The 18,932-nt window shown below is 41.3% G+C and overlaps 1 protein-coding gene and 1 long non-coding RNA gene across 2 annotated transcripts in view; one reads left to right on the forward strand and one right to left on the reverse strand.

Annotated features, from left to right (window-relative positions):
* Window positions 1–3,304, forward strand: part of taf10 (TAF10 RNA polymerase II, TATA box binding protein (TBP)-associated factor) — an 11,731-nt gene extending 8,427 nt beyond the window's left edge. The window contains exon 5 of the mRNA XM_043676352.1: window positions 2,693–3,304. Within this exon, the coding sequence (XP_043532287.1) occupies window positions 2,693–2,782 (90 nt within the window). The 3' untranslated portion in view covers window positions 2,783–3,304. The remainder of the gene's footprint in view (window positions 1–2,692) is intronic.
* A 10,842-nt stretch (window positions 3,305–14,146) lies between these two features.
* LOC122540483 lies at window positions 14,147–17,521 on the reverse strand. The gene is made up of 4 exons (XR_006309319.1): window positions 17,437–17,521; window positions 16,589–16,724; window positions 15,834–15,944; window positions 14,147–14,469 (listed from the first exon to the last, which is right to left on the reverse strand). It is a non-coding gene; the product is annotated as an uncharacterized LOC122540483 (long non-coding RNA).
* Between the last annotated feature and the right edge of the window lie 1,411 nt (window positions 17,522–18,932).

Genomic DNA, 18,932 nt, shown 5'->3' on the forward strand with positions numbered 1-18,932 from the left:
GCGGGAAAGAAAGAAGCGGAGGGCTTTGAGTCCTTCGTGATGGGGGCGGGAAAGAAAGAAGCGGAGGGCTTTGAGTCCTTCGTGATGGGGGCGGGAAAGAAAGAAGCGGAGGGCTTTGAGTCCTTCGTGATGGGGGCGGGAAAGAAAGAAGCGGAGGGCTTTGAGTCCTTCGTGATGGGGGCGGGAAAGAAAGAAGCGGAGGGCTTTGAGTCCTTCGTGATGGGGGCGGGAAAGAAAGAAGCGGAGGGCTTTGAGTCCTTCGTGATGGGGGCGGGAAAGAAAGAAGCGGAGGGCTTTGAGTCCTTCGTGATGGGGGCGGGAAAGAAAGAAGCGGAGGGCTTTGAGTCCTTCGTGATGGGGGCGGGAAAGAAAGAAGCGGAGGGCTGAAGGGTACTGGTCGGTACAGCGGGAAAGAAAGAAGCGGAGGGCTTTGAGTCCTTCGTGATGGGGGCGGGAAAGAAAGAAGCGGAGGGCTTTGAGTCCTAAGAAGATAATTTATATTTGTACCTCTTGTAGTAGACAGTATCCCAGTGGATCTGTCCTACACTTTTGTCCCCTTATAGCCCTATTGTAATTCATCAGCTTTTTATTAATTACTTTAGCCCCTCCAGGATTTTGGCCCAGTTACAGTGAACAAAAGGTGATATAGTTCCAAATCAGGATAGTGTGTGCCTTGAAGGGAGCTTGCAGGCTGTGGCATTTCTGTGGATCTGCTGTCCTTGCCCTCAGGTTGTCGAGGTCACAGATTTGGAAGGGGCTGTCAAAAAGAACCTTTTAGTGAGTTACCGTGGTGCACCTAGTGAAGGGTACACACTGCTGCCAGTGTCAGTGCTGAAGGGTTTGAATGTTGAGGGTATGCTGCCAACCAGGTGAGAGGTTTTGTACTGGATGGTGCCAAGCTTTTTGTGAACTGTTAGAGTTGCACATATCTCTCTCCTGATTTGATTTGTAAATGGTGAACAGGCTTTGTGTGACAGGAAGTAAGTTACTTACTGCAGTATTCCTAGCCTCTGACCTATTTGTAACCAAGTTATTTTTATGGCTAGTCTTATTCAGTTTCTGGACAATAGTAATCTCCAGGATGTTGATAGTGGGGCATTCAGTGATGGTGATACCACTGAATGTCAAGGGGCAATTGTTGGGTTCTCTTGTCACTGTTGAGGACTCCCAGGACAAGGCCTGACAGTGTATCATTATGTTGACACTTCTACCCTGCAGGTGGTATAGGACAGATCTATGTATGGTGCTGGTGGTGTCTTGGACGTACTCTGCCTTTACAGACAATCTCAGGCTGTTGCTTTACCTGTCTGCAAGAAAGCTGTCCCAACTTTGGCACAAGCCCCCAGATGTTAATAAAGAAGACTTTGCAGTGTCGGCAGGTCACGGTTTGCTGATGTCACTGTCATGTGGTCTGCCCAGTCTGGTTCATTTCTTTAGACTTTGTAGTTGTTTGTTACAACTGAGTAGCTTGCAGAACCATTTCAGAGGGTGGTTAAGAGTTAAAGGTCTGGAACCACACGTAACAGACCAGGGAAAGAAGGCAGATTTCCTTTCTTAAAGGACCCAAACCTGATGGATTTTTGAGAATTGTCAATGGATACATCCTTGTCATTAGGCTAGCTTTTACTTAGTTTTTTTAAAATTGAAGTTGTTTCACCCTCTGCGTAGTGGGATTTGCCATGACACTGTAGCACTGCTGCCCCTAAATTTGTTATTTAAATCCCCAAATCTATGCACAGTTCCAAATCAATCAGCAGCATCCATTCAAGATATACTTCCAAAGGCATTCATTAATTCACTTAGAAAACTGTGACGCCACCAAAGGTGTGGCCATAATGGATGGTGAGAGTGCTGCTGCAGAGTTGGTTTGCTTGGCGAGACAGCGAACAGGAGTCAGAATTATGCCAACAGCCAGGGATTTCATTCCTGTTCTGGCTGAGGTACACCTGGGACCTGCCTCCTCACTTTATTTTTCATAAAATTCACGGCATTTAATGGTGGTTCATTGACTAATCACCAAGGACCTTCCTTAAGGCAGAGAACCTGAGGAGAAGGATGTCATATGATTTATTAGCCAGACACACAACCTGTCAATGTCATTTTCAATGATTTATGTTACACCCAAGTACCTCTGCGTGTGCATCCCCTTTAGATTTTTACCTTTCCTTGTTCTCCCAGTGTGAATAATTTCTAATGTCACATTTGCTCTACGAGAACGCAGACGCTTGGCTCTCTATAATGATGCTTCACCTGGAGCAGTTTTTTTTTTCACTCTTACAGGCACGACAGAGGCGGCAATACCAAGTCTGCCTCAACCAGAACAAAAATCGAATATGTGGTGTTGGCAATATTAATAGTCTCCAGCTAACCATCTCGTCAAAGGAGTGAACTGAGCAAACTATTCCCTCACTTAAAACAAACAAACCCATTCCCCATTAAATTCAATCCCCACTGAATTAACCACTGTCTTTTATCATTTCATGATCCAGTATTTCTTTTAAAGATACCTTTTGTCCCCAGAATTATTCTCAATACATCCTTTTTCCTGTTTGCTGTTGATGGAGCAAGTGGGAATTTTAAAAAACACTCTAGGCTTAATGTGAAAATAATTTGCATTTTAATTCAGGGAGTTGTGTACTGAGTTATTTTCTGCTTTCTACGTTGTTGTTTAAATATATTTTGTTGTTTTTAGGATAAAAAATACACCCTCACCATGGAGGATTTAATCCCGGCTCTTTCTGAATATGGTATAAATGTGAAGAAGCCTCATTATTTTACATAAAGATCTGGAAGCATCATCAGCAAACTAGTGACTACTTATTAATATCCAGAACCTACTGTGCAGTGAGAACTCCAGTGGTCTTTCAGAAACTTTGGTCAGAAACAAATGCCACAAGTTAAAATTTTCCAGTTTGATGAACTGAAAAGTGGTTCTGAATCTCCATGCAACGTTTCATCATTTGGAAGGCTGTTATTTTACAGCTGATTTATGTTTTCATCTGAAATTGTTACTTGTGGTAGGGTTGAAATAATCTTTGGATCTGTATACAGAGAGTTTTGAAAGTTTTTTTTCATTTGTGAAGCTAGTCAGGATCAGTTTAACATAAGTTAAAAGCCTACAGAACATAGTAACTTCTTAAAAAAATGTTGTGTATATTAGCTTTACAAAAGTAGCAAGCTAGTATTAGCAAACGAGTAAGAGATTAGCCAGATTATTTTCAGATGCAGTTGTATGTTTTTCATATGCAAGTCAAAAGTGTTCATCTTTAAATTTGTTCTCGTTTTAAATAAAATGTGGAGTGAATTTCCTTTCTTCATGAGGGTAGCACAAGGATAGCAAAATTAACTTTCCTTTGTGTTTGGGAAAAGGATCAAGCAACCATCTGTTTTCCTGTCATAACACCAGCTCGTCTAAACCTGTGTAGAAGGGAATAAAAAGTTAGCAGTGTGAGAGAAGAAAATAGTAATTTTAAGCGCTTTTTTCTAAAATCCACAACTAAAGATTGAACCAGTAGCTTCATATAGATTTGAACAAGAATGGAGATTTAAACTTGATATCATGTATTTCTGGATCTCTGTAAAAATAAAAAGTCCAACAAAGTAATTACCATCCAAGGGACCAACATGCACCTGAGCGACTTTCTTAGTGCAGCCTCTTCTGGAGTGTTGTGGCCAGTTCTGGTCGCCATGTTATAGGAAGGAAATTAGTAAACTGAAGTGGGTTCAGAAGATTTACCAGGATGTTGCTGGGAATGAGTTACAAAAAGAGGAGGAAAAGGTTGGGACTTTTTTTTTCCACTGGAGCACAGGAAGTTGAGGAGTGACCTTATAGACACTTATAAAATAATGAGGGGTATAGATCCTTAGGATGGTGGGTTTCAAGACTAGGGGACCTATTTTTAAGGTGAGTGAAGATAAATTGCCTCTGGTTTTGAATCTTAATTTTTAAGTAGTTCACGTGTGGAATGAACTTCCAGAGGAAGTCGTGGATGCTGCTACCGTTCCAACATTTAAAAGACATTTAGATAAGTACATAAATAGGGAATGTTTGGAGGGATTTGGGCCAGGAGCAGGCAGGTGGGACTAGGTTAGTTTAGGATTATGATCAGCGTGGACTGGTTGGACTAAGTGTCTGTTTCCATATTCTATTACTCTGACTCTGTTTCTTTAAAACAAAATTTTTAAACCATGTTATTTGATTTAATCTTTGAATTAGATTAGATTCCCTACAGTGTGGAAACAGGTCTTTCAGCCCATCAAGTCTACATTGACCCTCCAAAGAGAAACCCACCCAGACCCATTCCCCTACATTTACCCTTGACTAATGCACCTAACACTACGGGCAATTTCCCATGGCCAATTCACCTGACCTGCACATCTTTGGACTGTGGGAGGAAACCGGAGCACCCGAAGGAAACCCATGCAGACACAGGGAGAATGTGCAAACTCCACACGGACAGTCGCCCGAGGCTGGAATTGAACCCGAGTTCCTGGTGCTGAGAGGTGCTAACTACTGAGCCACTGTGAATTGATCACTTTTTTTTTAGAAAGTGATTTAATTTGTTTTTTTTTTCAATATTTTAAAAAGTTCAAGTAACCATTTGGTTTGCTTTTAACTGCCTTGGATTTTATCAATTTTACCAAACATTTATGAAGGGAATTTTTAGGGAATCTTTGTGAATTTGCTCTTTAAATGCATTAAGTTCTTTAATCTCAAAAGATGTTGAGTCATATCTTTTACTTGCAATTTTGAATTCAGAATGATTCCTCCATTCTATGTATGTCTGATTCTTACAGTACATGTACCTAACTTACTGTTTTGGCAATAACTGATGTAACAAACATAGTGTGGGGGAGTGGGACATACTAATTTTAATGGTTTCAGTAGTTTGTTAATTAAGTAGGCATTTCAGTTTATTATTGGTTTATCAGAATCACTTGCTGCGGGAGTGCTGTCCTATTCAAAATATCTTGTTTTGTTTCAGTGCCAAAGTCCAGCTCATTCTGCTGGATTTAACTTTGTTGTGGAAATCCCACTGTACACCTTAGTGGTGTTCATTGATATTTAAATGAAATTTTTGAGGGATGTTTGCTTGTTACAGCTGCTCCTTTAGAAATGAGGAGACATTTGTTCAGCCAGAAAGTGGTGGGCCTGTGGAATTCATTGCCACGGAGCACGGTGGAGACCGGATGTTAACTGTCTTCAAGGCAGACTGATAAATTCTTGATCTCGCAAGGAATTAAGGGCTATGGGGAGAGTGTGGGTAAGTGGAGTTGAAATGCCCATCAGCCATGATTAAACGGTGGAGTGGACTCTATGGAGTGGAAGTAAGGCCATTCGGTAGAGGGAGTGAATCCTGAGAGTATAAAGGAAGTAGGAGTATACTTAAGAGGGAAATCAGGAGGGCAAAAAGGGGACATGAGATAGCTTTGGCAAATAGAATTAAGGAGAATCCAAAGAGTTTTACAAATATTATTTATTAGATTCCCTACAGTGTGGAAACAGGCCCTTCATCCCAACCAGTCCATACTGACCCTCTGAAGAGTAACCCATCCAGACCCATTTCCCTCTGACTAATTTACCTAACACTATGGGGCAATTTAGCATAGCCAATTCACCTGACCTGCACATCTTTGGACTAGGAGAATGTGCAAACTCCACACAGTCAGTCGCCTGAGGCTGGAATTGAACCTGGGACCCTGGTGCTGTGAAGCAGCAGTGCTAACCACTGAGCCACCATGCTGCCCCATATATAATATATATGAAGGACAAAAGGGTAACTAGGGAAAGAATAGGGCCCCACAAAGATCAGCAAGACGGCCTTTGTGTGGAGCCGCACAAAATGGGGGAGATGCAAAATGAGTATTTTGCATCAATATTTACTGTGGAAAAGGATATGGAAGTATAGACTGTAGTGACATCTTGCAAAATATCTATACAGAGGAGGAAGTGCTGGATGTCTTGAGACGAGTAAAGGTGGATAAATCCCCAGGACCTGATGAGGTGTACCCAAGAACTCTGGGAAGCTAGAGAAGTGATTGCTGGGCCGATTGCTGAGATATTTGTATCATTGACATTCACAGGTGAGGTGCTGGAAGACTGGAGGTTGGCTAATGTGGTGCCACAGTTTAAGAAGGGTGGTATGGACAAGCCAGGGAACTATAGACCTGTGAGCCTGACGTCAGTGGTGGGCAAGTTGTTGGAGAGAATCCTGAGGGACAGGATGTCACGGAATACAGGGAGAACTAGTCATTTGGATACAGAACTGGCTCAAAGGTAGAAGACAGTGGGTGGTGGTGGTGGTGGAGGGTTATTTTTCAGACTGGAGGCCTGTGACCAGTGGAGTGACACAAGGATCGGTGCTGGGTCCTCTACATTTTGTCATTTACATAAATGATTTGGATACGAGCATAAGAGGTACAGTTAGTAAGTTTGCAGATGACACCAAAATTGGAGGTGCAGTGGACAGCGAAGAGGGATACCTCAGATTACAACAGGATCTGGACCAGATGGGCCAATGGGTTGAGAAGTGGCAGATGGGGTTTAATTAAGATAAATGCGAGGTGCTGTATTTTGGGAAAACAAATCTTAGTAGGACTTAAGTACTTAATGGCAAGGTCCCAAGGGAGTGTTGCTGAACAAAGAGACCTTGGAGTGCAGATTCATAGCTCCTTGAAAGTGGAGTCGCAGGTAGATAGGATAGTGAAGAAGGTCTTTGGTATGTTTTCTTTTATTGGTTAGAGGTATTGAGTACAGGAATTGGGAGGTCATGTGGCTGAACAGGACATTGGTTGGAATATTGCATGCAATTCTGGTCTCCTTCCTATGGGAAAGATGTTGTGAAACTTGAAAGAGTTCAGGTAGGATTTACAAGGATGTTGCCAGGGTTGGAGGATTTGAGTTATAGGGAGAGGCTGAACAGGCTGGGGCTGTTTTCCCTGGAGCATCGGAGGCTGAGGGGTGACCTTACAGAGGTTTACAAAATTATGAGGGGCATGGATAAGATAAATAAAGTAAATAGGCAAAGTCTTTTCCCTGGGACTGGGGAGTCCAGAACTAGAGGGCATAGGTTTAGGGGGAAAGGGGAAGATAGAAAAGAGACCTACAGGGCAACTTTTTCACACAGAGGGTGGTACGTGTATGGAATGAGCTGCCAGACGAAGTGGTGGAGGCTGGTACAATTGCAACATTTAAGAGGCATTTGGATGGGTATATGAATAGGAAGGGTTTGGAGGGATATGGGCCGGGTGCTGGCAGGTGGGACTAGATTGGGTTAGAATATCTGGTCAGCATGGACAATTTGGACTGAAGGTCTGTTTCCATGTTGTACATCTCTATGACTCTATATAAATACAGTGAGTACAAGAATAGGTCAGAGACTGAGAATATTATGGTAAGTAACTCAACTCATGACTCCCCAAAGTCTATCCATCAGCTACAAGGCACAAGTCAGGAGTGCAATAGAATACTCGCTTCCTGAGATGGGGGCAGAACCACCAACACCCAAGAATCTTGACACAACAGCCCGCTTTATAAGCACCACACCCACAAACTTCAACATTTTGCAATGTTTATTACTCACTGAGGCTTCTTACCACCTTACTTATCTGCAACCTCCACTAAATGGAATGACAAAGGCAGGAGATGGAAACCCCACCACCTGCAATTTCTCCCGCAAGCCACTCATCATCCTGCCTTGCAGTTATATTTTTATTCTAGAATTGTAGCAGCTGTAGTACAGTATTTTTCTTTAAAAGCAACAGGGGTCCTGGATCCTGGACTTACAGACACCATCACACTGAGCATGGGGCCCCCCAGGGCTGTGTGCTCAGTCCATTACTGTTCACTCTGCTGACACATAACTGTGCAGCAATACACAGGTCGAATCATATCATCAAGTTCGCTGATGACACCACGCCAGTCGGTCTCATCATCAGAAAAATGAGTCCGCATCTAGAGAGGTGGTGCAGCGGCTAACGGACTGGTGCAAAGCCAACAACCTGTCTCTGAACGTGGACAAGAGGAAAGAGATGGTTGTTGATTTCAGGAGGGCACGGAGTGACCTCTCTCCACTGGATATCGATAGCTTCCCTGTGGAGATTGTGAAGAGAATCAAATTTCTTGGCGTACACATGGTTTGACCACAACTTCAGTGTAGTACGCAGTTTTTGTTTTTACGTTGCAAAAAGGAAAAATGTTGCAAAAATATTTGCAAGAGCTGAGAGGTTATGTCAGGAAGACTGAAGGAGAAGGATAAGATGTGATCGAAATTAGGTTTTTGCAAAAATGAAGCTGTTTAAGGTAATGAAGGTATTTCCACTTGTTGAGTTTGTATAAATTATATATATATATATATATAATAGTCAATAATAAATCCATTAGGAATTTCAGAACAAACCTCATCACTGAGACAGTGTTGCAGTGGAGAACTCACTCCTATAGGGAGTGGCTGACATAATAAAACAGATCCATTTAAAGGGAAACTTGTTAAACACAAAGAATGGAAGAGGTTCGGCTGAAGGGGTTTGGTGAAGAGGAGATGACAGGAAGCTTGTACAACACAAAACACCTGCACAGACCAGTTGGAACAGGTGACCTGCTTCTAAGTTGCAACTTTTATATATGTATTAGGGGTGCAAGCTGATCTGCAGTTACCTTTAACTCAGGAATTTCTCTGCACAGTTGCTCACAAAGCCACGTAGTGGTGAAACCATGAAACTGCACCACCACCAGCTGTCACATTACAATACTGTACTGCAAGCATAAGGAAGGCTTCCCTGACCGGATTGAAACTAACACAGCTATAATTGAAAATCTCAGGCCTGAAACTATTCACAACGATCTTATTGAAAATTTGGCCAAGACGTGTAGCTTTTGAGAATACCTGTATAAGGTAAACTGTAGTTTACATTATTATTTGTTATTTGATCATTACATATTTGCAGATTATTCATACTGGACAAGCCCTTCCAATTTTAAAGCAAAGCCCCACTATTTACAATAGCAAGTAGTTTTCCGAGTAGTTGTAATTGCCCAAACATAGGGCAGAAAGCGTGCATAATTTTTGGTGTGATTCATGTCTATTCAGTTTTTTAGAGTTTGGATTTTAAACTAGCGACGTACATTGGTCCTTCTAGATGACAGGATTACATTCTCTGGCTGGTACAAAACAATAGGAGGAAGAGTGGACTGAGATCGATAAGGACTTCTGCAGTTTGCAGTTGTTAGGAAATTGTAATCAAAACACGAAGCCACAATCTTAGCTCAGTGATTATGCATAATCCAGGAGAAAATGCATGTAGAAATAATTTGGAGATGCCGGTGTTGGATTGGGGTGTACAAAGTTAACCATGATTTTTAACCATGTAGAAATAATTTACTTTTTACCTTAGATGAGAAAATTCAGCAGAAAAATCTAATGTATTATCTATATATAGTATTAAATCAAAACACAGCTTCATATGATCATAACTCAAAAGCTGACTGCTTTGCTTACAATGCTTTTCATTCTGCATTTCATTATGAAAGCAGAAGACACTTGTAGGGTGTGAATAACAGGAAATGGCACAGCGAAAATGACACATGCATTTCAGGTCTTTCTCAGTTCTCAGCCAACTGACTTGGAATATCAGCTGCAGCTGTAGTTCTCAATTCAGGTTGTGGCCTAACGTTTATCTTGAGGGCAATTAGTGCCAGTGACTTCGGGGAACAAAGGTGCAGCATTGACAAATCATTCTCTCCCAGTAACATAAATCCTCAAAAATACTTAAGGCCTTTTATTAGAACCTAACTGGGATTTTTTCAATATTTCTCAGAATGTGGATGTTGTTGGTAGAACGAACATTTATTGTCTGGCCCGAGTTGTCCTTGGTGAGCTGTCTTCTTGAACCACTGTAGTCCACCTGCTGTAGTTTACCCACAATGTGTTTAGGGAGGGAATTCCAGGATTTTGACTGAGCAACACTGAAGGAACTGTAATATATTTCCAAGTCAGGATGGTGAATGACTTGAGGGGATGTTCCTATGTAGCTGCTGCCCTTGTCCTTCTAGATGGATGTGGTTGTCTGTTTGCAAGGTGCTGTCTGATGGGGTGAGTGTTATTACCCAACATGACCTGAAGGGATGCCTGAGATCTAATGGAATGTGGGAAAAAGCAATGCATAAATCAAGAGTTAATTAGTTGTGAATTGGTTATATTAGTATGGGGAGCTCGCAGTCTTTGGAGTGAGAGTTTATGGAGTGACGCTTACTGAAATAAAGCTCTGACAAAGTATTGTGGACTTGGACTGTGCTTAAATACAGTCATCTTTTAGACTATAATAGTGAGTTCTGCAGTGCAACTTGTAGATGGTGCACACTGCAGCTACTGAGCATTGCTTGTTGAGAGAATGAATGTTTGTGGATGTGGTGCCAATCAAGTGGGCTACTTTATCCTGCACAAGCTTCTTGAGTGTTGATGAAGCTGCACCCATTTCAGGCAGATGGGGAATATTCCATCACACTCCTGACTTGGGCCTTGTACATCATGAACAGAGTTTGGGGGGATGGAAGTGAGTTAGTCACTGCAGTATTCCCAGCCTCTGACCTACTCTAGGTAGCCCCTGTCATTATATGACTGGTCCAATTCACTTTCTGGTCAATGGTGACTTCCCATGATGTTGATAGTTGGAGATTCAGGTATGGTATGTCATTGAATATCAAGATTCAACATGATTTGTGACTGTAGAGTGGAATCCATGTGGATTTTGCAATCTCTACTCAACTTTGTCTGTGAGCATTCAACACATATAAGGTTAGTGTGTACATTCAGTAAATCCCAACATAGCACAGTCGCTTCTGAATCAGTGGGATGTATGTTCGCAGAGACCTAAAGACAAAATGCTGCACTGATACAGCTAGAACAATACTGAGAAAGTGCTGTATAGTGATTGTAATGAGGTCAGCCAGGTGGGTCTCATAGAATATAAGTTCCCTGATTGGGGCTGTCAACCTGGTTCAGTTAGGGATATCTGGTTGACAGATATAAACAGGAGTATCATAGGTTCTGTTCCCTCTGAAAGCCAGCTCTGAGGGAGCTGGATCAGTGTAAATCAAGGGTGACCCACTGATGGGATACTGGCCTCTGTGGAGTTATTTCATGCTGCACTGTCAAAGATGCTATCTTTTATACATGCGTTAAACATGCAGCTGTACAGGGCCCTGGTGAGACCACACCTGGAGTACTGTGTGCAGTTCTGGTCTCCAAATTTGAGAAAAGACATTCTGGCCATTGAGAGAGTGCAGCGTAGGTTCACGAGGTCAATTCCTGGAATGGCAGGATTACCGTACACTGAAAGATTGAAGCGACTGGGCTTGTATACTCTTGAGTTTCGAAGATTGAGAGGGGATCTGATTGAGACGTATAAGATTATGAAAGGATTGGACACTCTGGCAGTAGGAAACATATTTCCACTGATGGGTGAGTGCCGAACCAGAGGACACAGCTTAAAAATACGGGGTAGACCATTTAGGACAGAGCTCAGGAGAAACTTCTTCACCCAGAGAGTGGTGGCTGTGTGGAATGCTCTGCCACAGGGGGCAGTGGAGGCCCACTCTCTGGATTAATTTAAGAAGGAGTTGGATAGAGCTCTCAAAGATAGTGGAATCAAGGGTTATGGAGATAAGGCAGGAACAGGATACTGATTAGGAATGATCAGCCATGATTATATTGAATGGCGGTGCAGGCTCGAAGGGCTGAATGGCCTACTCCTGCACCTATTGTCTATTGTCTATTGTCTATTCCACTTGCCCATCTCTGTGTAAAAGAACTCATGGCACTATATCTAGATGGGCTTGGGTATTCTTCCGATACGGTAAGGATCATACGTATTCTCAGTCAAAGTCACTCAAACCAATTATCTGGTTGAGATATTCCTGCTGTAAATAAGTTGTCTGTTGTGTTCTTATATTAATCAGTGACCACTTTTTAAAACAATATCTGAACAGATTGCTAATGGCTCTGGCCCATGTCAACCTTTGAATCGTATCACTTTGTTTTAAGTTTTTTCTTGTTTTATTTAGTGTATAATGTTCCACTTGGAATCGAAAATTGACAATTTTTGTAAACAGTAATATCTGTAGAGTCATAGAGCTGGACAGCATGGAAACCAACCCTTCAGTCCAACATCTCCATCCCGATCCGATTTCTGAACTGATCTAATCCCATTTGCCAGCACTTGGCCCATATCCCTCTAAAGCCTTCCTATTCATATACCCAGCCAGATGTCCTTTAAATATTGTAATTGTACCAGCGTCCACCACATCCTCTGGTTGCTCATTTCATATACAAACCACCCTCTGTGTGACAAAATTTGCTCCTTTGGTCCCTTGTAAACCTTTCCCCTCTCAATTTAAACCTATGCCTCTAGTTTGGACTCCTCCACCCTGGGCATGGCTATTCACCCAATCCAAGCCCCTCATGATTTTAGAAACCTCTATAAGGTCACCCCTCAGCCTCTGATGTTCCAGGGAAAACAGCCCCAGCCTGTTCAGCCTCTCCCTATAACTCAAACCCTCCAACCCTGACAACATCCTTGGAAATGTTTTCTGAACCCTTTCAAGTTTAACAACATCTTTCCTGTATCAGGGAAACCATAAATGTTTTATTTTCAACAAATAAATATTTCCTTTAAACATTAGGTCTGAGTGATCCATTAAGATGGTTGCATTCAGTTGTCGATATAGTGGCAAAATAGTGGTTATTATTCTCACTGTCATTGCAAAATCATCAAAGAATCATTGATAAACAAAAGAAAAGTTTAAATAGTTCCAATTTGAAAGATGCCCACAATCTGTGGAGCACGAAGAAATATTTTTTTCTTTTACACAGACCACAATCACAGTCCATTGTAACTGTTCACTTCCAGAGAACTGCTGAGCAGAGAGACAACTACAAGAAAGCAAGCAGCAGCTCGAAAAGAAACATTGCATTTTTGCACATTAACCAGCTCAGATTGATGGGCACCTGTGAAAGGTACGATATCCATGATGCTATGTGTGTGAGTGTGTGTGTGTGTGTGTGTGTGTGTGTGTGTATGGTGGGAAGGAATACTGTCAGTCTCCCAGCCACCGCTTTGCAGTCCCGATGGTCCCTGCCACCGAGGGGAGTTGGACTCCTCCTGCAGTGATTGTAATGAGGTCAGACAGCTGGATCAGATTAACAACCCCATTTTGGAGCCCAGACTGACAGATAAAAAGGGTGTTTGTCAGGGATACCGACACTCTAGTACCTCACTCTGTACAAAGCAGTATTAAATTCAAGGAGTGTTCATGTGTAAATAAAGGGTGACTTGGTGATGGGATATTGGCCTCTGTGGAGTCAGACTCAAAGTTCTACAGCACCGAGACAGGCCCTTTGGCCCAAACTGGTCCATGCTGATTAGAGCCAATGGGAGATTATTTCACCTCCCACTGCTAACCTCGCTGCTGATGCAGTGTCCATTTCAGTGGGGTCTCATTGGAATGTAAACACATGAGAAAAGGCAATGATAACATTGCTTTTCTGTGATAATTTTTGCCAACTGTTGCCTTTTCAGGATTGTTGCATGTTTGAACTGCTGCCTGGAATCTCAGTGAAGTGACCATTCACCATTTGAGAGTCTGAACAATGAACCTATGTGTCACAGCTTGTTCTGAGTTAACTTGACAAATGCACACACGCAGTCTCTCTGGCTTTGAGATGCATGGAATGCAGCAATAATCAAATCCTAGGTTCTTTGGGTCTGTCCAGCTCAATATTGCAGTTTGGGTTCACGGCCAAATCTTATTTCTGCTTTCATTAATACACAAACTACATTTCCTGAATGTTCTTACTGTGGCTCAGGGAAACACACTGACTTCCAACGTTCAGCTGAATGGAGCAATGAAGGAATAATATAATAGAACAATATAAATCTGAAAGAAAGTACTGTTACATTTTTATACAAAATAGAGTAATTTGTGGTCTGTCCAAAACATAAAATAGAATCTAACATGTTTATTCAATAAAATAACAAATCCGTTCCTTCCTTTCTAAGGTGATTAATGTTCAGAGTCTGTACTTTATAATTCTAATGGAAAACTGTGTCAAGTTTAAAATTCCCCTCCTCATGCTCAACTTCCTCTATAGTCTCCCTGAGTCTGCGATCTTCTACATCTCTACAACCGAGAACGCTCTCCCTCCAACTCTGGCTTCTTACACACTCCCTACTCTCATTGACAATTGGTGATAGCCCTCCTGCATCTAATGAGAACTGAAGCTCTGAGCTGCCTCCCCTAAAGCCTTTCATCTGTTCGCCTCTCCCTCCTCCTCCAAAACCCTTCATCAAACTTACCATTTCATCAAATTTGTAGCAGCTCATATGTGACTCATGTTGGTTTCTTCAGTCTCTGAAACACCTGGAATGCTTTCCCGCATCGAAAGTGCACATGGATGGTATTCAAACCATTATCTAAAAAAGGTAAAGCATGCAAGAACGGGAAAATTCAGGAAGTGGGACAGGCAGCTGCATGAACATGATGGATTGAATGGCCTGTTTCTGTGCTGATGCTAATCCATGCTATAAAACAAAAATGTACATTATAGAACAGGAAAGTATATTTGTAACTAAAACCTTTCTTCTAGAAACTACAATATCAATCATTAGAATGAGAATATTGAATATTTGAAATATTAAAGGATATTATGGAATTTCAAATAGTTATTTCCAATTGACCTTATAGTTGTAAACATTTTGCAAATTGTATTTCTCTGCTGATTAAAATAAAATACATTATTTTAAGAAATGTAATTTCTCTACTGCCTACTATTCAAGAAATACTCAACACATTTTTCATAGCAATAATATTTTGCAGAGAATTTCATGAAATATTGTCTTCAGTGTTAACCTGAACTATATTTATGCACAAACTTTGATGTCACTTAGACATTTGTATCAATCGTTTAAAAAGTAGGAACTATTTACAATACTGCTTAAACACAGATGAGAAATGAACTATCGTTAAACATATAAAATAGACTGATGCTCTAACCCTAAAATGTACAAATCTGAGCCTTAAAGACATCAAAAAGGATGTTGAAAGTTTCAATGACATTCAATGGTTCATTGTGAGAAACCTCTGAAATAAAGTCATTTTTAACAGTGATTGTAATGTAACACATCAATGTATAAAGAATTTCATATGGTTTACAATTTCATCACAGAACTTGCTTTCTTCACTGCTTCATTGATAAATGTATGTGTTAAATATTTGTAATGATTTGAAAGTTTTATTGATGTCATTCTTGCATTGATGTTGGCTGAAGGATATGCAGCAAATCAAATCCATTGGGAATGAGGTAGCTTCATATGGTGCACCTTTCTCATTGTTAAAGAGGTAAAGCACTCACATTTAATATGGGATTTGATCCCACAAACCCAGAACTAAAAGTCCCATGCACAACCAACTGAGCCATGTGATTGGAACTTTGCTCCCAGACGTTCACAAAGAAAGGAAACATACTCAGATAGAGTATGTTTATGACAGTTGAACTAAGTTTTCCAGTTCAGCTCCTAGCAACCCCACAGAAACTCAGGATATGGTATATGTGTGAAAAGGTGAAAATGTTAAGGCATACCTTAGTTTGATATCCGCATGGCAGAAATTGTGAAACCAATGAAGTCTAAAGATTTAGGGAAGAGAATTCACATGGACAGTATAATTTCTCATCTTTGATAGAAAGAAAACAGAATATGTTGATGCAAACTCAGATGTTTGCACCATTGTGAAAAGGTTTAAGAGGTTTAAAAACACAGAAGTATAAGGGAAGTCACACCGGTATCTCTGTTTGAATAACGGCTACAGTTCCAACTCTGGGCAGGCATTCTCTTGAAGATTTGCTCTGGCCTCCAGTCCCTTCACCCAGTCAATCAGACTTCTTCAGTTCCTGTAATTTTATAAATACAAGATTAAAGTGTTCCAACAAGTTGAGAAATACTATTTTCCTTTATCCAGGGCTTCTTACAGATGAGACAAGAAAATTAATCTTTATTTCTGAAAGAGCAACCCAAATATTTAGTGATAATTTCATGCTTATTGGGTTTCCGATAATCATAATAGCAATTGGTCCTGAAATTAAGCTTGGACAAAAAGCTCACAAGGTACCCTCTTCATACCATAAAAATGTAATTTGATAGGTGAGGGATTACTTGCTTTGGTAACCCTTCTCAATATGCCCTGTAACCATCATACATTTAAATGGATATACACTCTTAGGTCGCTCTGTCCCAGCACATTATTGAGAACCCAACCAATGAGTCTAATTGCCTCTCCCTATACCTTTTGAAAAATATACCACCTCACACTTCTCTACATGAGATTCCATGTGATTTCCAAATGTGTAAACTGCTGTAAAACAGGATGTGAAATATAGTATGATATTTTGGGAAAAACTGCAACGTCAACACATGGAGATCTTTGCAAATGTCTACATATGTGGATGTGTGTCAGATAATGTGGCTGTATATGGTGATGTGTGTCAGTACATCTCCGTTTATTCTTCATGCTGCAGACATCTGATCACTTACTCACTCTATGAATAGTTCATTCAGTTTTTATGCCGCCCTCCCAACGCCCAAATTCTGCCACTCTCAGCAAGTGCTTCATCTTCCTGGTGTCTGCACCACTCTGCTCAAAAGCATCACTGGCTCGACCAATTAGAAACTGCCTGAAAGAGTAAATGGAAGATTTGAATTAGATTTCCGTTTGAAATATGAACCTGTACACACCATCCTCAGAATTCACACAGATACATTACTGTAGTTCCTTGGCTGAAAAATTTACTGTAAGTGATAATTATCAGAGCATACATCAGCAGGCAGTTTTTATTTAAATTAGAGAAAGGACCATAAACTGTCTTTCTGATTCATTCCCTTTTTCAAATCAGTCTGTGAGCGATTTTGTATGTAGATGTCATCCGCGAATTTATTAACCATATTCTCATCCAAATCGCTTATATAACATCAATGATCTCTGCTTTAAAGATTTTAAATCTGCATTTAACATAATTACGTAAAGTAACACCAATTGACATTAATTTGTGTTTTTTGTTATGATTTGAGCCGGGATGTTGTTCGTTTTGGAGTTTAATTCAACAACAGTGTAACTATCGAACAGTAATCGTGAAATCTGTAGTTTTCCAATAGTTGGGGCGTAAAGTCAAATTCCGTTGGGGTCGTTAATTACGGCAAACTACAACGGCCAAACTATGGAGTCCTTGTCCTAAACACAACAACATTGAAATATTTTAATCATTGCTACAACTTTCAGACACGACCTCCCAGTCCCCACCCGCACGTTAGAATCCAGCCGTGTCCTGCTGCTCAGAAATATTCGCCACTCAATCAGCCGAATGCTGAGGACTGTCAGTTTCCACTCACCAGCCTGGGATCTTTGTGGTGAACTGCTGTCACAGCTGGAAAAAGAGGCTGAATGACAGAATCCCGGCCAGTCTCTGCGAGGTTTCCACTCACACTGGGAGCTGTCGGGAACTGCACCTGGGAACATTTCAACAATATCCTTCACAACACAAACTGTACTGGGGAACATTGGAACAACTTCGTCAAGCGTTCAGTAATTTGTTTTACACGTAAGTATTCATCACAATTCCGACTCCATTATCCTGCAATAAATCCCTCGGCCAGTCCGGAGTAGGAGGGACTGAGGGAAGAGTCCTTGGGTCTGGGGATACTGTTGCTGCCTATTCTTGCATTTCAATAACGGAACCCTTCTACCATGGACAAACACTTCCTGCTCCAGGCCACGCCGGTTCCAATCTGCTACAGATCCCTGTGTCTGGGAATCATTCATTTCCATTCAGAAGGTCTGTGGCCAGGTGGGTGCTGCTTATAAACCGGAAATGATCTGTTGTACAATAAACACATTTCTAAAGAGTCAAGCGGTGAGTGCACCAAATGCTGAATTAATAAAAATTGGCCATCAGACAAGGGCAAGAAGCCAGTGGATCGTTATTTGTATAGAAATACTGTGCAGGGGTGTGGGGAAAGCAGGAGATTGGCACTGGGTAATGGAGCCAGAATAGGACCAATGGGCCGAACGACCTAATTCACAGCAACGATTCTGTGTTTCTGTGCTCATTGATGCTGCCAATCAGAAAGCAAACCACTCGACCAAAAACATCTTGTGCTAGACTAGTCAGAAGGTGCCAGGTTTAACCAAAATGTTAAACTTTGATTCAAACAAAAGGGTATGGATGCTGTCAAGCTGAAACCAAAATAGAAAGAGTTGGAGAAACTCAGTGGGTCTGGCAGCACCTGTGGAGAGAGAAAAACAGGTCCAGTGACCCTGGACTTCAGTGTTTTGATGAAGGAACATGTCAGAAGTCAGGAAGCCAATTGGAAAGGAACATCATTTAATGTTAAACACCAAATGCAGCCACTACTGGGCAGAAGATATAAAAGCTTAAACACCATAGCACCAGATTCAAGAACAGCTTGTTCCCACCATTATTAGACTTCTGAACGGACCTCTCAAATTTGAATCTTAACATTGATCTCGGTCCCTGTGCACCTTCTCTGCAGCCGACACATTGTATTCCTCGCTCTGTTCTATTGTCATTGTGCACTTTGTATGAGATGCTCTGCCTGTACTACACGCAAAACAAAACTTTTTACTGTACCTAAATCAAATTACTTGTGGTGTACAGAGGCTAGTCCGAGTCTGGGACAGACGGATCAGCAGCCCCATCCTTGCATGTGCTTTATGGATATTTTTAAACTTTTAATTACACAAACCCAGAGCAGGTGGGACTTGGACCTGGGTTATCTGGCTCAGGGACATGTCCAGAATATCACAAGAGCACATTGGGTCTGCTGTATTTTCTTTTTGAATCAATCTGCTCAGAGATGCATTGACA

The sequence above is a fragment of the Chiloscyllium plagiosum genome, chromosome 34, assembly GCF_004010195.1.
Source record: "Chiloscyllium plagiosum isolate BGI_BamShark_2017 chromosome 34, ASM401019v2, whole genome shotgun sequence".
Lineage (NCBI taxonomy): Eukaryota > Metazoa > Chordata > Chondrichthyes > Orectolobiformes > Hemiscylliidae > Chiloscyllium > Chiloscyllium plagiosum.